This window comes from Sapajus apella, unplaced genomic scaffold, assembly GCF_009761245.1.
Source record: "Sapajus apella isolate SASKATOON/1434 unplaced genomic scaffold, GSC_monkey_1.0 scaffold210, whole genome shotgun sequence".
Lineage (NCBI taxonomy): Eukaryota > Metazoa > Chordata > Mammalia > Primates > Cebidae > Sapajus > Sapajus apella.
In genome coordinates this window covers 344,408-369,838 of record NW_022437150.1, presented here as the reverse complement: position 1 = coordinate 369,838, position 25,431 = coordinate 344,408, and the positions used below count along the sequence as shown (strand labels likewise).

At 39.7% G+C, this 25,431-nt stretch overlaps 2 protein-coding genes across 4 annotated transcripts in view; one reads left to right on the top strand and one right to left on the bottom strand.

Annotated features, from left to right (window-relative positions):
* The window catches only part of LOC116544217, a 112,709-nt gene that overhangs the window by 4,697 nt on the left and 82,581 nt on the right, over window positions 1-25,431 (top strand). Inside the window, exon 2 of one of the 2 annotated variants that reach the window (XR_004265860.1) lies at window positions 9,970-10,161. Coding sequence is in view for 1 of the 2 variants with exons in the window: in XM_032270410.1 (XP_032126301.1) it covers window positions 9,970-10,008 (39 nt within the window). In the remaining variant the exon portion in view is untranslated. Of the gene's footprint in view, window positions 1-9,969; window positions 10,963-25,431 lie in introns of those variants that run through there. The other variant, XM_032270410.1, reaches the window with a different exon arrangement.
* Window positions 2,773-8,621, bottom strand: ZSCAN16 (zinc finger and SCAN domain containing 16). 2 transcript variants are annotated; one of them, XM_032270397.1, is made up of 4 exons: window positions 8,503-8,621; window positions 7,355-7,772; window positions 6,253-6,391; window positions 2,773-3,427 (listed from the first exon to the last, which is right to left on the bottom strand). In XM_032270397.1, the coding sequence occupies exons 2-4, from the start codon at window positions 7,739-7,741 to the stop codon at window positions 2,910-2,912; spliced, it is 1,044 nt and encodes a 347-aa protein (XP_032126288.1). In that variant the 5' UTR covers window positions 7,742-7,772; window positions 8,503-8,621; the 3' UTR covers window positions 2,773-2,909. The 2 variants fall into 2 exon arrangements, with proteins under 2 accessions (XP_032126288.1, XP_032126289.1); XM_032270398.1 differs by having other exon boundaries at window positions 7,355-7,822; window positions 8,503-8,600.

Here is a 25,431-nt window from a genome sequence, read left to right as displayed (position 1 = left end):
TTGTGAACTGCACATGTGAAGGATCTAAGTTACATTTTCCTTATGAGAATCTTTCCTTATGAGAATCTAATGATAAATTAAACAACACCCCCTTTCCCGTCCCTGGAAAAATTGTCTTTCATGAGACCAGTCCCTGGTTCCAAAAATGTTGAGGACTGCTGATACAGAGTATGATAAAGGAAGATCAGTCTGTCATGTGTTTACCAGTTTTAGGAAACTTAATCTTGGGGTAGCCAAAATCATCTTTCTCACCATTGCAGAAGCTTCCCTAAATTCAAGGAAGGATGAGATCAGAAATGAGCCCCTTTAAAGACTGCAAACAGTTTCTAAGCATTATAGTGTTTCTCAGAAACACTAAAGGTTAAAGGGAAAAATCCATTATTCAGAAAGCACTCAACTTTATTTTTTTAAAATAAAGATGTTTCTAATACTAAATATTTCATACTTTACTTTTCTCTTCATGACCATTAAAGAAAACCCTTTCTTTGACTGTTTCAAATACTTTGAAATATTACTCAGGTAATTATAGTAAGTCATAAAACAAGAATTCGTATGAAACCTGATGTTTAAAAAATGTGTTGATGTAAGATATTCAAAGCAAATGTACTTTTTTTTTTTTTTTAGACGGAGTTTCGCTCTTGTTACCCTGGCTGGAGTGCAATGGCAGCGATCTCGGCTCACCGCAACCTCCGCCTCCTGGGTTCAGGCAATTCTCCTGCCTCAGCCTCCTGAGTAGCTGGGATTACAGGCACGCACCACCATGCCCAGCTAATTTGCAAATGTACTTTTTTTATTTAGAGGACCATCGTGTTCAAGGGACATAAAAATTCAGTTTATCATTAGGGCATTATGAGAAATACCTTGAGATTCATTTTCCTGGCTGGGCATGGTGGCTCATGCCTGTAATCCCAGCACTTTGGGAGGAGCATGTGAGAATTGCTTGAGGCCAGGAATTCGATAGTAGCCTAAGTAACACAGTCAGACCCTATCGCTACAAAAAAAAAAAAAAAAAAAAAAAAAAGCCAGATATAGTGTGTGCACCTCTAGTCCCAGCTACTTGAAAGGCTGGGGTGGGAGGATCGGATCTCTGGAGCCCAGGAGTTCAAGGCTGCAGTGAGGTATGATTGTGCCACTGTGCTCTAGCCCAGACAATGGAACAAGACTCTGTCTTTATTATTATTATTTTTAAAAGATTCATTTTCCTATAGTAGTGGACATAAAAATGATTCTGGTAGTTTTCTTGATCTTAAACACAATGATAAAGCAGGTGTTAATAGATCTCTTCAATTGAAATCTCTTAATTGAAAACAAGAGATTTGAAGAGATTAGATCCCTTCCTTCCTGATTGTTTTGGTGATCGTTATTCCTAGAACTAAGCAAAGAACCAGAGCTGTACTCTTGGCAGTTTGATTGGTGGTATGACTTTGAATGTGCAGGGCCTTTGGCCATAATTCCTGTGATGCTATAAAATTCTCAAATTAGAGATGTGGCCAGGTGCAGTGGCTCACGCCTGTAATCCCAGCACTTTGGGAGGCTGAGGTGGGCGGATCACTTGAGTTTGAGACCAGCCTGGCCAACATGGCAAAATCCTGCTAAAAATACAAAAATTAGCCAGGCATGGTGGTGCATGCCTGTAATTCCAGCTACTCAGGAGGCTAAGGCAGGAGAATCACTTGAATCCTGGATGGGGAGGTTGCAGTGAATGGAGGATCACTCCAGCCTGGGCAGAAAAAAAAAAGGTGTATATCTGTGCTGTCCAATATAGTGGCCACTAACATGTAGCTACGAGTACTTGAAATGTGAGGAACTGAATTTTCCATTTTATTTGAGTTCATGTGGGTACTGGCTACCAATCTGGACACACTGGACCACCTCAGATCAACCCCTTCCCATCTCCCTCAGTTTAAAATAATCTGAAATCCAGAAAATAAGTGATTTACCTAGTTATAGATCCCTTCCTCTCCCCAGCAGCTCCTAATAATCACGTACTACTTTCTCCTCCATTTTGTTTTCCTCAGCCTCCATTTTTTTTTCTTTTTGAGATAAGGTCTTGCTGTTGCCTAGGCTAGAGTGCAGTGGTGCAATCATGGCTCACTACAGCCTGGAACTCCTGGGTTCAATCTTCCCACCTCAGCCTTCTAAATAGTTGGGTGGAACTACAGGTGTATGCCAAGTCTGGTTACTGAAATCTTTCCCACATTCTTTACATTTATAGGGTTTTACTGCAGTGTGTATTCTATGTGTGTATTCTATTCTTTTTAAGTTTCTGTAGAGATGAGGTCTCACTGTGTTGACCAGTCTGGCCTCCTGTCTACTGATGGCTTATTCTTTATTATTGGCAAACAAAAACTTACAAAAAATAATCACACTCCCCACTTTAAGATAAAAAGGGGATGAATATTTAGGATATTATATGAGTAATGATGGAAAACAATTAGCATTGTTTTAGTTCTTAATCTCAAAAGTTGTTTTCATCTGTTTTAACTTGTCAAAACATACCTAGTGGGCCTCTATTATCATCTGGACTTTACAGAAGGGGAAATGAAGGCAGAGAAAAATTTGTATGTCTTGCCTCAAGTCAGACACTGAATGGTCAACTAAAAAGGATCTAGAGCAGAGACAGGTAGAAGTAATTCACTGTCTTTCATCCAGGAACCATTGATCTTGGGCTGCAAGTGACCAGTGTTGTCAGTGGACAAGGCTTTCTGAAAGAATTCTTGATTCTCCCCCCAAAACTGAACTCATTTGAAGTAAAAGGATATTTTACTCAGGTAGTTTCTTTGGTGCTAGAGAAGTTTAATGATGACTGAAGCTTTGACCACATTGAGGAAACTCAAGGTTTCTAAAATAGATTTTCTGATAACTAGTTAGGCTTGAGTATCTGAAGAACTTTTGATATTACTACTGTATTAGTAGAGTTTATTTGCTGTATGAATTCTTTGATGTCTAATAAGAGCTGAACTTACTCGGAAAGCCCTTCCACACTCATCACACTCATAGGGTTTTTCACCTGTGTGGATCCTCTGATGCTGAATAAGACCTGTACGCCCACTGAAATCTTTCCCACATTCTTTACATTTATAGGGTTTTACTCCAGTGTGTACTCTATGATGTCCAATGAGATGTGAGCGCTGAATGAAGGCTTTTCCACACTCATCACATTTATAGGGCTTCTCTCCAGTGTGAGTTCTCCTGTGTTTACTAAGGTCTGAGCTATGACTGAAACTTTTCCCACATTCATCACATTTATATCGTCTTCTTTCCCTCTGTTGCCATTCTGATCTGTCATCATTTTCAATATCTTTGGTCTTAGGATGCTGAGGAGTATCTGTGTTCAGTCTGTCATTTATCTCCCCAAGGAATTCCTTGTCTTCGGGCATATCTTCCTTCTGGAACAACTCTTCATTCGTAGTCCTAGTTTTATCTCCTGTAACAAACAAACAGTACACAAACGGTCCTATTCTATGTTTGAGAAGGAAACAGCCAATGGAAAAAAGAACATGTAAATATTATAAATGTGTTACAAAATAATGAGAAGTCACATACAACATATGTATCAGATATTTGGTACCATCTTATTTTTGGTATCATCATGGCACAGGGTCAAAATGTAGGGAAGAAATTAAGAAGTAAGGAAGATATCAGCAGGACAAGTTATTTGAAAGTAGACTAAGAGAAGAAAAGGCAAAAATAGAGCTCAAGAGATAAACCAGCAATACTATGTAAGGGACGAATGATAAATGAGGGGACTATAGATGTGCCAAAGATAATTAAGAGGGACTGATAAATAGACTGGAGGACAGAGATGTGGAGGGAGCTAAAAGTTTTGGAGAGACATGCCGGGGCCTGAAACATAGGTGGCAAGTAAAATCAAGTAAAAGTGACTGGAAAGGTTAATAGGATTTGGGGCCTGAGAGGAATATAGTGAATAAGAACCATCCAAAGAGGGGAATATGTTTGAAGGCTAATAATTAGCTGGAAGTAAGGTGACAGCATGCAGGTCAGAGTAAATAGAGGAATGAAAAGGACCAGGAAATGACAATGGATAGTGTATATGCTGGATAAAATATTTTTTTGCCTGAAACTGATGTCATTGCTGTCATCTCCTGTCTAAATCCTAGCTCAGTGCTTTCTAAACTTATTGTGCATCAGAATCAGCTGGACAGTTTATTAAAACACAGATTCCTGATTTTCCTTCCCACAGACTCCTCCTTTTCAGAATCAAACTCAGAGCAGTTGCTATTCTTAGAATGTTATGCTCTGATGCTATTTTCTTCATGGATTTATTTATTTATTTATGGCCTAAAATTTCACCCCTTTCCAGTTCCCACCTGACCTTCTCAGCTCAAGCAAACGTAATCTGTGATACTTTTGTAGGCGCACCTCAGGGATAGCTGTTGTCTTTGTAGTTCACAGTGTATCTCTAGTGTAGTAATTATTATCGTATTGTAAATGCTCACTCTCCTGTTTCTTGAAGAGAAGTTATCTAAGTATCTTACCTTTGGATTCCTTACATTTACTATAGTGCCTGGCATATAGCTGCTACTCAGTAAATGCTCAGTGAAAGGAATGAATCAACAGACAGGCTGAGCCAGGCACAGTGGCTCACGCTTATAATCCTAGCACTTTGGGAAGCTATGGTCAGAGGACCACTTGAGCCCAGGAGTTTGAGACAAGCCTGGGAAACACAGTGAGATCTCTCCTCTAAATAAAGTTAAATAAAAAAGAACAGATAGGAGGTTCTGAATCCCACTTCTAAAGCCAAACAGTAACCAACCAGCACTCCACTCCTAGAGTTAAAGCACTGAAGGGCTTCTTTAAATTGCATATAATTAAATGTCATCCTTTCCAGATAGCAGCTAGGAACATCTTAGCTCAAAATAATTTTTCAGATTAGACAAATAATCTGGTAGGGATCCTACAGAATGGAAGAACCTATATTGGTAAAATTTAAGTAGTAAGAATACAAAATAGGCTGGAGTATAAGGAACTACCTGGAGAGGCATTATTAGACATGAGAGCCTCTAGAGAAAGGGCAGTGAGCACTGGAAAGGGTAGGGTTTGGACAAACTGGAATTTAAACATTTAAAGTTCACCTGCTTCTTTTTTTTGAGGTGGAGTCTTGCTCTGTCACCCAGGCTGCAGAGCAGTGGTGCAATCTCAGCTCACTGCAACCTCCACCTCCTGGGTTCAAGGGATTCTCCTGCCTCAGCATCCTGACTAGTTGGGATTATAGGTATGCACCACCAAGCCCACCTAATATTTGTATTTTTAGGAGAGACAGGGTTTTACCACGTTGGTTGGGGCTGGTCTCGAACTCCTTACCTTGTGATCTACCTGCCTTGGCCTCCCAAAGTGATGGGATTACAGGTGTGAACCACCGTGCCTGGCCTCACCTGCTTTTTAATGTAGCTTGGGGATACTCTAGACACCCCGGTTTGTAATTAGGGAGCTGGGATGGGGGACCAAACCCAGTTAATTTGACGTGCAGATAAAAACAAGAAACTTTGCTATATTGACTGATCGTTGTCTCTCTTCCCTACTTCTTTCATCATGGGAATGTGTTATGACTTGTGTTTCTCCCCAAATTCATATACTGAAGCCTCAACTCCTTTCCAACATTACTATATATGACAGTAGGGCTTTTAATGAAGTAATTAAAGTTAAATGAAGTTCATAAGGGTAGGACTCTAATCCAGTAGTACTAGTGTCCTTACAAGAGGAAGAGCAACCAGGAGTGTGTCTGTATAGAGAAGGGCCATGTGAAGACAGAGCAAGAAGCCTGCAAGCCAAGGAAGAGAAGCCTTGCTAGAAACTAACCCTGTAAGCACTTTTATCTTGGACTTCCAGCCTCCAGAACTGTGAGAAAATAAATTTCTGTTGTTAAGCCACCCATAAGTCTATGGTATTCTGTATGGTAGCCCTCACTGACTAATACGGGGTGCCATAAATTCTCCTATCTCAAAATGGAAATTTAGGGGAATGTGGAGCTAGAATCATTAGATAACAAATAGAATTATAAAGATATTAAATAAACCCCATCCTCATCCTTTGAGCCAAATAACAGTTTTTTTTGCCTAGTGAAAAACTAAAATATAACTCCATTGTAGAGTAAGGGTAAGAAGAGGTTAAAATTATCCAGTGAGGTGGAGGACAAGCAGGAAATCTTTAAAAGGAAAAGATGAAAGTCAGAAAGTTCTTCTCAAACCTAAGGAAGCACCTCTTCCCTCATACAGAGCTCTTCCTACTTACCTTTCCTGTGTGGCTTCCCAGCTTCCTGCTCCAGCTGGGTCTTCTTGGGATAGCGCTGGACAGTCAGTGATTCATACGGCCTTCCCAAGGGGGTCAACTTGTCCATGAGTATGTCCTGACTTTCTGAATTAGTTTGGACCTAGGGACAATGAGGTGTGTAAGGTGAATTTTATGGAAACTGAAGTAACTTCAGATAAAACAATCAAACGAAACATCTGCCGGGGACATAGAAAGGGAGGACAAATTCTCATTTCATTGTAAATGGCAATAATGCCTAGGAAAAGGAACAGAGGCCAATCTCTACAATTCAGGACACTAGAGGGTAAAATTCAGTGTCTCTTCTTTCACTGATCTGCAGAGGTCCAGGATCAGAACACTGGGATTTGGAAGGTAGCTTAAAAATCATGTAGCCCAACTTCAAGCAAATGGGAGCATTTCTTCTATAACCATGCTGTCCGATCAGGTAGTCACTAGCAAAATGTGGTTACTGAGTACTTAAAATATGGCTAGTACAAATGAGATAAGCTAAATGTAAAATGCATATCAAACTGAAAATTTAAAACACAAAAATCTAAAGTACCTCATTTAAAATATTGATTACATGATCAAATATTATGGGTTAAATAAAACATATTTTACCTGTTTTTGTTTTTTTAAATGTGGCCACTAGAAAATTTAAATTACATATGCAGCTCATATTATATTTCTGTGGGACAGTGCTATTCCGCAATATCCTTGACATCTACTTGAATCTCCACTTGAATACCTATATGGAAAGGGAGTTTCTTATGGGGTAGCCTATTTTATTTATGGGTAGCTATGAATGGCAGAAAATTATTTGTTTTCCTGTGATACCTGATTGCCTTTCAGTAACTTCCCACTGAACCTAGCCTTCCAAACAGGCATAGAATCAGTCTAGTGACTCTTTTCTCTTTACCCAGCCACACTTGAATTATCTGACATAGATAGTCACGTCCCTTCCTATGCCCTGTTCTTTAGGGTATACATATTAAATGTTTTCAGATGTTCTTTCATATGCCTTTTGCTTTGGCTTTGTCCATATTCCCTGATCTGTCACAGCCAAATGACTGCCCCTTCACACCTGCTTTCCAGGTTCGTCAAGCTCTCTCTCCAGATCCTCCAGTACAGTCACTGCCTCCTCTCCAGTCTCTGGATGGTGTGCCTGCACCCATGCTTGCAGGTCTTTAGGAAGAATGTTCAGGAACTGTTCTAGCACGAGCAGGTCTAAAATCTGCTCCTTGGTATGGCATTCTGGCCTTAGCCACTGACGGCAGAGCTCCCACAGCTGGGAAAGAGCTTCACGGGGTCCAGGTGCATCTTGATAGCAGAGCTTCCTGAAATGTTGCCTATAGAGTTCCCTCCTGTGAGGATTGCACTTTTGTGAGATGGATTCCTGTCTCCAGTAATGGTCCTCTGCCTTAATTATCAGAAGTCCTTTTGGTTCCTTAGGTTCCAGGGCTGTGGTCATTCTTGGATTTTTCGGGAGATTTATCCTCTATCTGGGATTAAGTCAAAGAGAATTTCTTAGAATCCGGCCTCAGAGCCACTCCTAAAGCATTAAAAAGTTGTTACTATAGAGAAATCACAAAAACTGCTGTGAATATAAACACATCATAATGAAGCCAAGCCACCAGAAGTGAATCAGAGAAAAGTCTTATAGGATGCTGAAAAAAAAAAAACCCTCAAAAACCAAAAAACAGTGACGCAGGTACATGATGTGAATCTGTGCTTTATTGCGTAACTTAGAGGAAGTTATTTATCAGACTAGAACTACAGATCCTCATGTACAATTCTCATGTGTGTTACAGGGTTGATATATAGATTACATGAGAACGTATGCAACATCCCTGGCATGGCAGCGGGCACTAGTAAGCACTAAATAAATGCCAAGTATTATTAACTGCTTTGTTAAAAGGCTCTTCATTCTAGTCCCGGGAGATGCATGGGCCAGCTTGTGTCCCCAGGACTCACTGGTTATAGGATATGTGTGCCAACCCTGAAAGGGGATCAGATGGATGCCTCTGCAGAGGAACCCGCAACCAGTGTCCCCCTTCCACCCGTCCTCTCCCGGAAGGTCGGGCCAACTCCTCGCCTGCAGATCTGTCGGGGCACGGAGGGAGGGACAGGAGTGTCACACTGTGCCCACGGCAGGGAGTTGTGGGGAGGGTGTTGCTGACCACACCTGCACCCTGTCCCCTCTTCTCCACCTGGGAGCTGGGAGACACTCACCTTGCATGCAGGGAACAGGTGCGACAGCTAGCGTCCTTTGGGCAGCCCCGAACAAAGACTAGACTCAAAGACACCAATCGGAGCCTGGCCGCTGCAGCTGGGCACTTCCGGGCCGCTCTAGGAAGCTACGGCTCTGTGGCAGTTTCAGGGCTTGCCTCTTCAGCCCTAGCCAGTGGAGGACCTGGCTTATGCACCTTGTACTGATGGGATTGCGGGGCCTGCGAGCAAGTCTTGTCTGTACCTCCTTAAACGTTTTTCCCCCCTCTCAATATTTTTATCGGTTTAATTATTAAATAAGTAACATGGATAAGTAATGCATTCACATACATTTATTAAAAGGAGTAAATGTCCCCCCAGCGTCTAGTTTGACAATATTTTTCGTGACTTGTGTATCCTTCTATAGATACATTACACTGCTATAGGTTGTCCCCGCTTTTCCCCTCTGCCCAAGTGGTAGCATTTCTGTACCTTGCTTATTTTTTTTTTTAACCAAGTGATCTTGGTAAAGACTGAACATAAGTGTTCCTTGGTCTTGCTCTTTTTTAAACAACTGCATGGTATTCAACTGTGTATTATGTGCCAAAATTTATTAATAACTACCCCACTGGTGGTCATGAGGTTGTTTCCAATTTTTCTTTTTCAAATGTTGCTGCAACAACTTACTGTGAACACACATCATTTTTCATGTGTAAGGATATGTCCATAGTCTATATTTCTAGAAAGGGAACTACTACAGCGTAAAGTAGGGGCATTTGTATTTTTGTTAATGCCAAATCATCAATCATGGAATCTACTAGCGATATTCTTATTTACCTATACTTGTCAACACAGTGTTATAAAATATTTTTATCTTTGCCAAACTGATGCGTGAAAAATGCTTTTAAGTTTTTTTTTTCTTCCTCTTTCCCTTTCTTTCACAAATATTGATTTACCTACTGTGCCAGGCACTATTGTGGAAGCTGGAACTATAGTTTTGAGCAAAACAATGCCCTTCCTTTCATGGAATTTATAATCGTGTGTGTGTCTGTGTGTCATGGGAAAGCAGGCAATAAACCAAAAAAATATAGTGTACAGAGATGGTGAATGTTAGTGCTAAGGAGAAAATAAAGGAAATAGAGAATTTGGGGTGAGAATGAAATTATGCAATTTAAATAGGGTATTCATTGAGGACCTGACTAGTAAATTGACATTTGAGCAAAGACTGAGGGAGCTGAGGGAATGGACTATTAGGGGTAAAGATGTTTCAGGGAGAGGGATAACAAATGCAAAAGCCTGCAGTGGGGTGTGTTTTAAGTATTTTGAGCAAAGGAAGGATGCTTGCATGTCCAGAGCTGAGTGAACAAAAGTGTTGGGTGTAGAGATAGTGAGAGCCTTGGGTGAGTGCAAGGATATTTTTACTCTGAAATGATAAAATGATAAGCTATTCAAAGTTTGTTTTCTCTTCTCTTTATTTTTCCTTTTTTTTAGAGATGGTCTCACTCTGTCACCCAGGCTGGAGTGCAGTGAGTGGCGTGATCATAGCTCAGTACAGCCTGAAATTACTGGGCTCAAGCGATCCTGTCACCTCAGCCTCCTGAGCAACTGGAACTACAGGCGTGAGCTACCCAGCGTGGCTCATTCAAGGTTTCTGAGTTAGAGGAGTAACATAATTAAACTTAGGTACTGAAATTATTATTTTGGCTGCTATGTTAATAATAGACTTGAATGTGTAGGGGTTGGGCAAGGACGGAAGCAGGGAGATAGGTTGGAAAGCTGGAGTGGGAAGCGCCTTTTTAAGAATAATACAAAACCCTAAAGACATAAAACTGAAAAATCCATGGAAGAAAAGATAGATGAAACTGGCCTTGTAAAATCAAAATTTTTGAATGAAAAAAGTAAGATTAAAATATAAGCTAAAAGTAAAATATGCCACACATCTAAAAGACACAGCTGATCTTCCTAATATAAAAAGAACTTTTATCTTACTAAAAAATAAAAATATGAACAAGCCAATAGAAAATAGACAAAGTACTTAACCTGCATAAATTCATAGAACACATAATTAAGAATAATGAATGTGAAAAGGTTCATGAATAAGAATTTAAATAAAACAAGAATGAGATTTTTAAAAATCTTTCAGATTGCTGAAGACAAGTGATTTACAATATTCAGTGTTAGAACGTGTATGGATATACAGGCACACTTAGTTGTACAGTTTTGGAAGGTAAGATTTATTTAGAAAAGTTGTCCATATCCCTTGATTCAACAACTTAGCTTCTTGGAATTATCCATATAGAAATGCTTACATAATTGTTTGAACGTATGTATAAAGAAGCACTGTGTATTTAAATTGGGAAACTTGAATGCCTAAAATTTGGGAATTTAAATTTCTATATGTCTGTTCATTAAAATCTCACCCAGTTTTTAGAAACTAAAATATGCCAAAGGTATATTGAGTAAAATAAAACGTTAGAAAACTTATGCTATGATTGTTTTTGTGAAAATTATTATCTTAAAAATGTTCACTGTGAGTATCAGCTGGGGGTAAACTTAAGGAGAGCATTTTATACATTATATGTTTCTGGAAAGTTTCTATTTTTTATGAAGATTTGCTACTGGTATAAATAGGAAAAGATAATTGTTCTTAAAACCCTATTTATTTTCCGAAACCTACAGAAAAATTTTCCTGTTTGGAGAATTTCATCAGTATCTTTTTTCCACCTCTGAAATTCTTTGCCTTACAAGTCAAAGATAAGAAATGCATTCACATAAATTTATTAAAAAGAATAAATGTCCCCAGCATCTAGTTTGACAATATTTTTTGTGACATATATATCCTTCTGTAAATACATAACTTTTGTAGATATATACCTTTCATCTTAAAGGAATTATACCTTGCAAAAGGGTATAATTCCTTTAAGATGAAAATCAGAGGCCGGGCGCGGTGGCTCACGCCTGTAATCCCAGCACTTTGGGAGGCCGAGGCGGGTGGATCATGAGGTCAAGAGATCGAGACCATCCTGGTCAACATGGTGAAACCCCGTCTCCACTAAAAAAATACAAAAAATTAGCTGGGCATGGTGGCGCGTGCTTGTAATCCCAGCTACTCAGGAGGCTGAGGCAGGAGAATTGCCTGAACCCAGGAGACGGAGGTTGCGGTGAGCCGAGATCGCGCCATTGCACTCAAGCCTGGGTAACAAGAGCGAAACTCCGTCTCATAAAAAAAAAAAAGAAAATCAGATTCAACTTCCCTGTGCTTTTTAAGGGCAAATATAAGTGAGCAAATAAATCTGTGTAGAACATTTAAAAAGTGTAGGTATAAATGACTTTCAAATAAACTTTAGAACACTCTTTATGCTGGGAAGAAAATTTTAGAAAAAGGATAACCCCTGCTTTTCTTTCCATTAGAAGTATATAATCAAAGCTAAAGTCCTTTATTCCCTTGACTGTGACATAACATGTCCCTCATAGCCAACTGAACAGATAAAAATTCCAGACAATGCTTAGCAATTTCCTGCTTTTCCTTTCATGCACAGTGTATTATCAGTATGTTTTGCCCTCTTTATTTAGTATCTTGCTGAATTAAATTATCTCATCAAGTTTTTGAGCACAAGCCCAGCCTGCTTTCTGGATGATGCCTGCAACAGGTCATCCTTCTGAACTTCCTAAATAGCCCAGAATGTTCTTCAAATGTACCCCTGGCTCATCATCCAAATTCAGAGAATCAACTTGCCAGCACCTTGGAGCACCTGCTGTGGTAACATGAGTGCCTGAACACCAGACAAAATGAGGCTCCAATCACTGTAGCAGATCTTGTTAAAATCCTGGCTCTATCCTCAGCTTAGGTATATTCTCTACTAGAAAAAAGTCTCTCTGACCTCTTCATTAAGGCCTAAGTATACAGTCTGGTATATGACAAGAAGGACCTTCCTCTTTTCCCTTTGTATATTCTAAAACTACACAAACAGAAAGCTCCCAACCTCCTCACTACCACCACACACAGATTCCCACAGTGGACTATTTAAAAAATAACAGTACTTGGTAGATGTATATTCTCATTTGCTTTCATTATTGAAAAAGAAAAAAAATAAATGAACTAAACATTCAACTTAAGGAGAAAGGAGAAAGCCTCCCCTGCCCCCAACAAAAAAGTTAGGAAAAAAAAAAGTAAAAGCAGAAGAAAATGGATCAGAAAATAGAAAAATAGTGACATTAATAAATAAGTACAAAAATAAAATCTTTATTAACAAGTTCATAAAAGCAACAAGTCTATGGTAAATCCAATTGAGAGAACACATTTAAACATTATAAATCACAAATAGCAGATGAAGAGGAAAGTAGGTTACTAATATTTTTGAAAAGCTCAATGAAATTAGTGATTTTTTGGGGAAAAATATGTAAATAAGCCAACCCAACCCTAATGACAATAATTGAAAAAGTTATCAAAGAATAATCTCTAGAAAGACTCAGATGATTCTGTAGCATTTTAATTTTTTTTGGGGGGGTAATGGAGTCTTGCTCTGTTCCCCAGGCTAGAGTGTAGTGGCATGATCTCAGTTCACTGCAACCTCTGCCTCCTGGGTTCAAGCAATTCTCCTGCCTCAGCCTCCCTAGTAGCTGGGATTACAGGTGTCCGCCACCATGCCTGGCTGACTTTTGTATTTTTAGTAGAGATGGGTTTTCACCATCTTGGCCAGGCTGGCCTTGAACTCCTGACCTCACGATCCACCTGCGTTTGGCTCCCAAAGTACTGGGATTACAGCTGTGAGCCACCATGCCCAGCCAGCATTTTAATTTTTAAAAAATATTTACATGTGTACATTCATCATACATGTGTATGATGAATTCTTTCTAACTTTTCCATTTGGGATATAGAGAAATAGGAAGAAAAAGGGAAATCACTCTGTTTTCATCACCTAAATGCAGTTGAGTTTGTTGTCATTTCCTTTCAATTTTTACTATTTTAAATGGTTTACATATTTGTGATTATATTATGTAATATATTCAGTGATGAACATAAGCAGTTATGCTACTTGACATTTTAATGTAATAAAAACTTGTCATTTTATTATAAACTTTTCCTAAGAATAATTTATATCTATACATTGTTTAAGAAAATATGTGGAACCTAACAGAAGAATTGGAAAGTTTACATGAAATATATAAGGTGCTTAGTACAATGTCTGGACCACAGTAAGTGCTCAACAAATGGCAGCTACTATTACTATGGTTTATAAGGGCTCTTCCTTTTGCATGGATCATTTATTTAATTTGGAATGGATATTACTATCTCAGAAAATACTGTTGCAGGGTGGAGAGGGGGAATAGACAAACTTCTTCCGAAAAAGGAGCACTCTGGATGCCTCTTGAAGAAAAGCCAAGAATATATTTTTGCTCTTCAGGAGAATCTTTTTGCTGAGTTGGCATCTAGGCTGAGCAGGATGCAACAAATTGGGACCTAGAGTGGTAGGAAAAGAGGTATCCTGTGTCAACACTCAGAGACTAACACAGGGCAAGGATCCTGAGTGGACCTCAAGTAGTAGTAGTAAACTTTGGTTTGGGTTAGGATCCTTCATACAAGGCATTTGGCCTACACAGCATGGAAATAAAAGGTTATTACTCTGAAATCACTGATAAGAAGAACATAAAGTGCTCCAATTTCGAGAGACCTTCAGCCTCCACCTCACATTTCTCTAAAGGTTGCTGCTTTCTCCTCTACTGTGCTTTCACTAGCTTGGCTTCCATTTCCTCTTTGCAGTTTGTTTTCGTGGTGCTGTTGTCCTTTTTTAACCACTTTTTCCCTTTCCCCCCTAATTTCTCTTTACTTCCCTGTGCTCATAGCGTTTATCCCCATCCTTCCCTTATTCTTAGCTGCTTTTTCCCCCCTACCTCTCCACTTTCCCATTTTGGCCTCATCCTACTGTTTTCCCATAACTGCTCCTATTACTAAATGCTTCAAATGTAAATGATTCTCTCCTCAATTTAATACCTGCTTTTGGCCCAGTACTTTTGCACTGTTACACTTAATGTTGACCCTCTTCATGTGTTTTTTATCTTACTCAAAGAACTAGTCTCTAAGAAGTCTGCTAAAAGCTATTATAGTTGACTTTCAGTAGATTACCTACAAATTCTATCCAAATAAAATTTTGAAGTGCTTTCCTCTAACTTCAGGTGATCAAAGAATATATTTAAAAATTTTAACCTAAATCTTCAAATTTATTAGCAGAAAACCCATTCTTCATAGAAAAATTTAATTGGCATATATGTAAAATGACTGAAAGTGAAGCTGTTTGGGTGGTAAAGCACCCAGAGTCCCTGAAGCCCCACTAAGAAATCCTTAGGGCACACAAGTTAAATGGGTGAATGAAGGGGGGCAATATAAGGCAACAGAGGCTGTGTGGCAGTGAGGACCATGTCTGAATGGAGAGTAGTAAGAATCAGCTCATCATCTGTTGCTATGTGGGAATGTGGTATCTAGTATAGTCACATCATGCATTTTTGTAACAGTATCTGGAAAGTTAGATTTTATGTGAAATCTCCAGATTCCTAAATAATGGCAATAGTTTTAAATATTTTTTAAATACTGCATTGGGCAGGGAAATGCCTGTGCAGGCCAAATACAGCCCATTTGGTCTGTTTGCCATTTTTAGGATGTGAAAGGTCACTGGGAATTTGCATAATAGATCTTCTTTTACCCTCACAGAACCAATGACTTTTGTATGTCACAATGCTTTTAGGGTAAGTAAGTAAAAGGCTATTGTATTTTATCAAGTTAAAAAAAATACAGGGCTTTCTTTTCATGTAGTTCAGATATTAATTCTAATTTCACACTCTAGACAAGATTATTACTCCAACTCTAAAGAAATAGGAGAAAAAGGGAAGGGGAACGAGAACAGTAGTAATCGCTAAAACCTCCAATATACATCTAATAGAATGTTTAGATTTCCTGAGCCACTTGCTTTATAGAAAAGTTTGAGAGTATGGAATAAGCCCCTGCAAAGTCCCAGTTTATCAGGTGATAATGCCTAATGGCAGAGAATCAGAAAGCCTTATTTAGCAAGCTTCCAGGTGCCTGACTATTTCAGCCTTCGTATGTATTTGCTTTCCTTTTTCTGGGACAGAGTCTTGCTGTGTTGTTCATGCAGGAGTGCAATGGTGCAATTATAGCTCATTGCGGCCTTGAACTCCTGAGCTCAGGCAGTCCTCCTGCCTCACCCTCCTGAGTAGCTGGAACTATGGGCATGCATCACCATGTCCAGCTAATTTTTAAATTTTTTGTATGTTGTATGTAATTTTTCTATGTTGCCCGGGCTGATCTTGAACTCCTGGTCTCAAGTGATTCCCCCTGGGATTACAGGCATGAGCCACCATGCCTGGCTGTATTTTTTAAGTGACTACTGAAATTGCAATAGTGACTGTAGAGTTCCCTACATCACTGCATTGGTGGCATCTTTTTCTAGTTGTGCTTTTTTGATGCTCCACAGGAATGAGCATAGATGAACAATGTTGTACCACGCTTGACATCACCAGGGCTTCTTTCAATTGTGGATTTGCTGATGTATAATGAGGAGTGGGCTCTGCTGGAAAGCTTTTCCATATATATCACATTTGCAGGGCTTTTCTCCAGTGTGGGTTCTTTGGTGTCCCAGAAGATGTGGGGTGTTACTGAAAGCTTTCCCACACACATCACACTCATAGGGCTTCTTTCCATCATGGATTCGCTGGTGTCCAACAAGAGCTGAGCTATATCTGAAGGCCTTTCCATGCTTGTCACATTCACATGGTTTCTCTCCACTGTGGATTTTCTGGTGACAGAAGAGGCCTGAGTACTAGTCTCACACTCACTACACTGCCATGGCTTCTCTACAGTATGAACTCTGATGTTGTATTAGACATGAGCTCAGAGAGGATTTCCCACAATCATTACACTGGTATGGTTTCTCTCCCATGTGAGTTCTCTGGTGTCTCTCTGGTAAATTATCTGACCTGTAATGAAAAGCTTTCCCACACTCATTACATTGGAAAGGTTTCTCTCCTATATGGGACCTTCAGTGTTGAGTAAGACGTGAACTGTAATAAAAGGCTTTTTCACACTCAACACAATAACAGGGTTTTATTTGGCTACGTATTCTCTGATGGTCAGTAAGTTGTGAGCTCTCAGTAAAAGTTTTGCTACATACATTACATGAATAGGGTAACTTACCAGTACAGATTCTTTTATGTCTAATGAGGCTTGAGTTTTGAATGAATGTTTTCCCACATTCATCACACTTATATTTTCTCTCAGTTGATGAATTTCTCTGATATATTTCTTTTTGTTTGTTTTTGAGATGGAATCTTGCTCTGTCGCCCAGGTTGGAATGCAGTGGTGCAGTCTTGGCTCACTGCAACCTCCACCTTCCAGGTTCAAGTGATTTTCCTCTCAGCTTCCTGAGTAGCTGGGATTACAGACATGTACCACCATGCCTGGCTAATTTTTGTATTTTTAGTAGAGATGGGGTTTCACCATATTGCCCAGGCTGGTTTCCAACTCTTGACCTTAGGTGATCTGCCTGTCTTGGTCCAGAGTGGTGGGATTACAGGCATGCCACTGCACCCAGCTCTCTGATACATTTCTGTCTGTCCTTCATGTTCTTGGGTTTCTCCACATTCAGAAACCTTTCCACTGATTTTGCCAGGTAGCTTTTCTTGGGAATCCATATCTACAGTAAGTTCCTGCTCTTGAGTGAGTTCAACTTTGATTCTGATAATATCATCTGAAATGAAAAGTAGAACATTCAAAGGTCACTGGAGTATACAGGAACTAAAATACATATACTAGAAGTAAATGGCTTAAATACACCAATAAAATGGTTTTAAAACATTTGAGGAGGAAATTGGGAGATGGCAATAGAAGAGAGAATGGACTGAACTTCAAGGGCATGATTGAAGAAAATAATGGAGAAAAATAGGGAGAATGATAATCATGATCCAACGAACAAGCATAGTAAACAACAGAAGAGATCTAAGATAAGAATAGGTTCTCCAGGGAAGGCCCAAAGTTGAATAGAGAAAAATAAAACGAGAGAAAGGAAGTCAACAGGGGCAGTACCCCATAAGTGCCATAAAATAGTTCTGTGCAGGTTGCCCTGAAGGCCCCTGGGAATACTGAAAAAATGAGGAAATCAGAGCACAGGGAAGTATCCCATTTCCCATGTGCAGAACAAAAAGATTAGGCTTGACACCTTGGACAAAACAAGGTTTATCACTGAGGATAGAACAGAAATTGCTTTGGTCCCTAAAGACCTCACTACTTTTCCTGTAAAGAACACTGCGGATCTGTCAAGCGTGAAGCTGTATTCTGTGGGTCATTTCAGACTTACCAGGCTAACAGCTACTAATAGAGAGAAGGTTCTTTAACAGACCCATGACTTCCATCTGTCTTTACCCAGGGGAACCATGTTCCTAAAATTCCTCTGCCTATCTTTCCTACAGAGGTTCCACTGAGTGGAGTCTCAACACCCTCAATTTCTCCAGGGCAGGAGATGTGGCCATATCCTCAATAATCTATAGTTTTTGAAAACATGAGATTTTCATACCCAAGGGATGTGTCTCTGAACTTAATCCCATTTTTAGGACCCAGAGTAAAGGGCAGAATTTGTAACTACTTAGGAAGAACACAGGGAAAAGCAGTGCTTTGAGTGGATAAGGAACATTAAATGGAAAAAAAAAAAAAAAGAGAAAAGACAATCATGACAGTTGAAACACTAGGACACAGACAAGTCACAGCTAACTCTAGGCAGAGGCAATGGGATTCATTGTGCTAAAATGTATTGACTAAAGAGACTTTGATGAGAGGAGAAGGAGCCATGGTCAGACAGTGGATTCAGATCTTCGAGAGTGTGGATGAGGAACAAAGTTCACTAGCAACCTGTCTGAGAAAAGTGATTCTCATCTGACTTGGAGCTTCTGTTCTGTGAAGGTCAGGAACCCAGGGATGAGGCACAGCTGAGAAAGCACATTATAAGAGTGAGATCAACCTTCCCTTGGGGCCTTGTTTTACACCAGAGCCTGCAATAAATAATCTCAACATACTAGTTTGCCACACTGCTTAAAAGCCCCTCACTGTTAGTGGTTATTTAAGGTTATCTTAAAGTCTTTGGGTACTTTAAAATTTTATGTTACAGCTACCTGTCTTAGTCCATTTTGTGCTGCTATAACAGAATACACAGAAGAGATAATTTATAAAGAACAGAAATGTATTTCCTGACACTTCTGGAGGCTTGAAGGTTCAAGATCAAGATGCTGACATCTGGTGAGGGTCTTCCTGCAATGCCATCCTATGGCAGAAGGTGGAGGGGAAGAGAGAGAAAGAAAAGGGGAAAGGTGGGGTGGGGGATAAAAGAATACACTAAACTCATCCTTTTATTAGGAACCCACTCCCATGATAACTAACCCACTCCCACAATAAAGGCATTAATCCTTTCATGAGGGCAGAGCCCTCGTGACCTAATCACCTTTTAAGAAAGGCCCACCTCTCAACACTGTTGTACTGGGGATTGAATTTCCAGCATGTGAATTCTGCGGGACACGTTCAAACCATAGAGCTACCTGAAATATATCTCTATGCAGAATCTGAAAGCAAATTGCACAGATATTATAGTCTTTTTAGAACAATTAGCAGATAAAAAAGTGGCTATTATAGATGGCATCCAAAAGACTGTTACAGATATAAGAACTAAAATCCATATTAGCAGCAGAAGAATATATATGGATTATAAAAAAGAAGCACAACGTAGAAACTTAATTTGTAACTGAATAAAAAAGGTTGAGGAAAATGGTGTATTTCCAGTCAGGATGGCACAGTGAGTTCATGCTTCACCTCCAAATACACAGAGTAACGGATACAAATTAAAAATCTGTAAACACATCTGTGAAAAAAAAAACCCAAAGGATAAACATTTCTGTGGACCAGAAAGGAAGCAAAAACACAGAATGGTGGCTATAGCTGAAGCTCTGGGCCTGCTGGGCTCCAGGTCTTACACAGTGACTGAAGTCTTGTCACCAGAGGAACCTGGAGAACTAAAGGTGCTCCATGAGAGGGGGGACGGGCACCATCTCGCTGCATGGTGCCAAACGCTAGGTGGAACACACAGGCACACACATACACAAGTACCTTAACGAGCATAGAACAAGAGAGAACCCAGTGACCAAGAACTATGTGAAGCCACCTGGTAGCCTGACTACATTGATGATATTTGTGATATCACATGGAACAGGAGTCCTGAAATAAATATACCACTGTATAAAACCTTGTTCTGGCGAGGGATTGGGGGTGGTACAGGTAAAAGTACAACAGAATTGGTAAACGAAGGAGAGAATATAAACAGATCAGAACTCAAAATGAGCCTAGAAATAGAAATTTCAATGCAAATGAATTGAATGCTAAGAAAGATGGTTACAAAATCACCAATTGGAACATGAATTCAATCCAGATGAAATTACTTTCATCAAAAACAGCCTGACGAAGTTAATAAAGATACGGAAAAACAAATGATAACATACATCCATGGCAAATAAACATCAAATAATGAAACAAAATAAGCAGAACAAGGATAATTGCTATGAAAACTGAATAGAAATTTTAGAAATAATGATAGTCTTTGAAATAAAATCTTCGATTGAATGGACAGGCTGAAGACAGTCAAAGGGAGAATAAACTGGAAGATATTAGAAGCGGAGTCCACTAGGATGTACCACAGAGAGACAGACATAAAATATATGAAGAAGCAGTTAAGTGAAATGGATGATTGACAAGTGGTTCTAAACAGTACTTATTAGAAGATTCAGCAGACAATAATATAAGGAATAAAAAAGATGCTTATTTAAGAAACTCATAGCTGAGAATTCCCCAGATTGAAGAAAAACATGGGTATTAGAACAAAACTACATTTACAGGCCAAGCGAGATGAACAAAGATGAAACCATATTGGACATACTTAGTGAAACTCAGAGCATAAAAGTTAAGAGTAAATTAAAAACCTATTAAAAAGAACAGATGGAATACGTTTTTAAAGGCATTTAGACTGTTAGTAGCTTTTTACTAGCAAACAATAGAAGCTAGAAGACAGTAAAATATTAATGGTATCTTCAAAATGCTAAGGGAAAAAAACGTCAATTTAGAATTTTATCCCAGTTAAGTCATTATTTAATAGGAAGGGCAAAATAAGAGAACTTTTAAACATGCAAAAGCTCAGTCTACCACCCAAAGAACCTCACTAAAATAATTTTTAAAGGATAGATTTCAACAAGAGTGAACCCAGAGGAAAGGTGTTAGAATACAAGAATGATGACCTCAGAAATTCATAAAAATTATCAAAAAAATTAATTTATTATTAAAGAAAAAAATATGCTTCACATCTAAACTCATCTGTTGAGCATACAAGCCCTTTATGATCCTAGAACTGGGATTCTCGACCCTAGCTACACCTAGAGAGTTAAGGAAAAAAAGCAAGCCCATGCCTGGGCCCCACTCCAGTCCAAGGAAAATGCACTTTCTGAGAGTGACGCCCAGCCACTGATATATTTTTAAAGTCATTCAGATATACAATCACATCACTCTTGATGTGAGATTGTCCCTGCCTCCCTTTCCAGTTTCATTTTCCTAACTCTTCTCTTCTCTCATATTTTTACATTCCATCTGTAGTGTGGAGTTAAGAACATGGGCTTTGGAGACGGACTATTTAAAATTATCTGCTATCTATTACTATGGTTGTCTGCTACCATTTTATGATAAATCTTATAGACCTACCTACCTAAAGCCTCCAAAGACAACAGTGAATGCAGGCCAGAGTGAGCACTATTAATATTTCTAAATTATGGATAATTTTATTAATTGAATTAATTGTAATTAAGTTTTCATGAAAAGGATTGTGTTCAGCCTACTCCAAGAATATGTTATACATCTCAGTAAGTGGCCCATTAAATAATAAAGTTTGACCAGCAAATAGCAAGTTTCAGTTATTTAGGAAAACCTGAGCATGTGGAACACCTTATTTTCTAATAATGCTGTTACTAGATAATTTGGAAAACATGCATTTCAGAATGATTCTAGAATGAACAAACATACCCCTATAGTTAAGAAGTATCCTATAGTCATTAAAAGTCCTCCCTAGGTATAACAAAGAAGACCATAATGAAGAAAGTATAGCTCATATTTTTTAGATGGCACTATTTCTAAAAATGATGTTCTTCATTTCCTTTGGGAAAGTGAGCATCATTTCCACCCATCAGACATAGGAAGATTCCAATCCTGTTACCCTGGTTCCCTTGCTGAAGCCAGGAGAGGAGTCAGAAAGAGCCACTCTGTCCTCTTTCCAGTACCCTCTGGAGCTTTAGGACAAGTGATCTAGCTACATCTCTCTCTCCCCCTCTCCATCCACCACCTGAAACTGCCCTACTGTTAGCCCTCATAATGTTGAGTTGGAACTAAAGCAACAGTCTTCAAAGTGGTCCTTTATCTCCTCCCTCTGCAATCCAGCTTATATCCAGCTTACAGGGCACATGTTCATACCTGCTTGTATAGTTCATTTTCACACTGCTATAAAGATCCTGAGACTGGGTAATTTATACACAAAAGAGGCTTAATTGACTCACAGTTCTCACAAGGTGGCAAGAAAGCAAAAGTGCATAGGGAAAACTGCCACTTTTAAAACCATCAGATCTCATGAGAACTATCATGAGAACAGCATGGGGAAACTGCCCCCATGATTCAGTCATCTCCTACCAGGTCCCTCCCTGGACATATGGGATGACAATTTGAGATGAGATTTGGGCTGGGCGACAGAGCCAAATCATATTACTGCTCAAATCAGCCCCCATCTCAAGAAGAAAAGAAAAATAGGCTCTCTACAATTTTGTTCCAGACCACCTTGTTAGCATTACTCCTCTATCAGCTACTCAGTCTCAGCAAACTGATATAGTCATGTCCTCTTATCATGATTTGTACTTTTCCACCTTATTTCTCTGCTCAGACTTCATCATTCACCTTTACTGAGCATTTTCTACAAATCAGTTGTGGGGGATATACAGGAACTTTAGACAAATGAAGCAATAATATAGTATGCTAATGCTATGACAGAGGCATGCACAAGGGGTATCATAAAACTCAAACATGTGGTGGGAGGGTATCAAGAAAGGCTTCCTGAAGAAGGTGACAGCTGAATTGAATCTTGAAGAATAGCTATGAATTGGGTTGGCAGAAAAATGGAGAAAGTTTGATCAGAGGTGGTATTTTATAAGACTAGTTCACCAGGGTAGAGGTGTGTGTGTACATGTGGGTATGTGGCAGTGGGGTGGAAAAATGTTGACCATATTTGCAAAAAACTGAAATGTACCATGTGTCTGATGGGACAGGGAAGGAAAGAAACATTGAGAGGAAAAAAGGGATGAACGGCTACAAGTCTTAATGTGACTGAAGAAGCTAATAGAGGGACAGAGAGCTAGAAGAGGGATAAGTATGAGGAACATCGTTCCTGATGCTCTCTAAGTGAAATGCTACCGGTTCTTTATGATCTAGTTCAAATTCCAGTCATTCCACTAATACCCCCACCAGGGCCTGAAAAGACAGATTTCTCCCTTCTCAGAACTGTTACCTCTGATTTGGCAATCATGCTGCCTCAAATGAATAGCAGTCATTCTGGGGGCACTCACCTCCTTTAGGGCAGAGCCCAGAGCTAGGTTTTACACACTGTGAAAGCTACAGATTTACTGATGTTTTGGCAGAGGGTAATGGAGTATCGCTATGGTGCCAAGGTTGGTCTCAGACACTTGGACTCAAGCAATCCTCCTGCCTCAGCCTCCTAAGTAGCTGAGATTTTCTAACTTCTTAACAGGAACCACAAAGCCCTCATGCCCTGGCCCCTGACCACTTCTTTAGGGTTCTGCCTCCACACACTAGTCACACTAGTTTTCTCTCAATTCCTCAAACCCACTAATTTCTTTTTCACTCCAGTTTTTGCACATGCTCTTTTGGTCTGGAATGCTTTCCTCTCTATTATTCACTTAGCTAATTTCTACACCACTTTTAAGATTCAGCTCCCACATTACTTCCTCAGAGAGACCTTCCCTGACTACCTCTCTCCCCATATACAATGTCACAGTATATTTATTTGCGTATTTAGTACCTCTGTCACAAGACTGTCTCTGTGAAACCAAAGATAATGTTTGCTTTGTTTACTATTCCTAGTGCCTTGCATAGTGCCTAGCTCATAAAAAGTAAATATATATTTGCCAAATGATGGATGATTCTAAGGTCTCCAGGGTACCCATATGATCTAAGTGTCAACACTAACCACAATCCTTTTGCTGTTGAGAGTCCTGAGAGTCACTTTTAAGCTGAGTTTCTACAAATTGAGGCTGGAGATATGTTGCTTCCTTAGCCATACTGAGAGGCACTGATGTCTCAGAAAGCACTTCCTGGCTGGGCACAGTGGTTCAGGCCTGTAATCTCAGCACTCTGGGAGACCAAGGCAGGTGGATCAATTGAGGTCAGGAGTTGGAACCTGACCAATGTGGTAAAACCCCGTCTCTACTAAAAATACAAAAAAAATTAGCGGGGCATAGTGGCATACGCCTATAGTCCCAGCTACTCGGGAGTCTGAGGCAGGAGAATTGCTTGAACTTGGGAGGTGGAGGTTGCAGTGAGCTGAGATTGTGCCACTGCACTCCAGCCTGGGGGACAGAGCGAGACTCTGTCTCAAAAATAAATAAAATTAAATTAAAAAGGAAAAAGAAAAAAGAAAGCATTTCCTCCACATGGGCCTGGGCTGAAATCTGAGGACAAGCAGGCTCATATGGGCATCTGAAGGGGCTACAGTGCACATAATCCCCAGAGATCCCACAAAGGACCAGCTTGGACACCCTCTCCAGGCTGTTCTACCAAAGTGCATAGGACCCCTTCCTACCTGCTGGTGTGGTTCATCCAGCTCCACCTCCAGATCCTCCAGCAAAGCCACTGCCTCCTCTCCACTCTTTGGATGATGTTCATGCATCCAGGCCTGGAGTTCCTCAGGAAGAATGGCCAGGAACTGCTCCAGCACCAGCAAGTCTAACATCCGCTTCTTGGTATGCATCTCAGGCCTTAACCACTTACAGCAGAGCACCCAGAGCTGGCTCAAGGCCTCACAGGGCCCAGGAGTCTTCTTGTGGCAGGACTGTCAGAAGCGCTGGCAGAATAACTCCTGGTTGTTTGGGCTACTCCTTTTTGGGCTGGATTCCTGCTTTACAGCAAGCCTTTCTCTGTTGTTTACGTCAAAGAGCTGCTTTGTCTCTTCAGGAGCCCATGGAAGGGACACAGTGGGCATTGTAGCTTGAATGGGCTGAGAGGATTGCTACTGTGTTATGTTAAGGCACACTCCTAAGGTAACAGAAACTATAGCTCAAAAAATAAAAGTGTAAAGCAGTTTAAACCTTTTCTCAAATAGAAGGAATGTTTGTCAAGAAACAGCAGTTTTCACAATCCTGAGAAAATTGTTGGATGCTTGTTTCCCAAAATAACAATAAAACAATGTTGGTAAGACGAAGTGAAGTTTATTCTTACGGGTATTAAAAAGAACTGCCTTGACAGAGTCCTAGTAGCATCTCTGAGGGAGGAAGGCAAAGTCAGGATATTTACAAGATTTGAGAGGTGTAATGCTGATTTTTCAAAGCAGAATTAAGACTGGGCAAGGATGGTGACACAATTTAAGATTGATGGACACATTCATTAAGATGAAGGTTTTGAGGTGAGGGTTTCAAAAACACTATGCTAATTATTGAAAGTTGAAGAGTTTGATGTTCATTTAAATAGATTTTTTGAGGGAGAAGTTCTTGAAACAAAAATAATTATTTTCAATTTTTATCTCCTACAGCAAGAATGTCCTGGAATTGTAAAGTCATGTTGATAAAGACAGTGGAATAGTAGTATTACAT

Bases quoted from the DNA above. Each gene is read 5' to 3' on its own strand.
- ZSCAN16 (XM_032270397.1), bottom strand. From the start codon at position 7,741: ATGACCACAGCCCTGGAACCTAAGGAACCAAAAGGACTTCTGATAATT. The intron at 6,392-7,354 runs GTGTGAAGGGGC...CATTGTCCCTAG, and splicing joins TTGACGAACCTGGAAAGCAG to GTCCAAACTAATTCAGAAAG. The intron at 3,428-6,252 runs GTAAGTAGGAAG...TGTTTGTTACAG, and splicing joins TGGGAAGCCACACAGGAAAG to GAGATAAAACTAGGACTACG.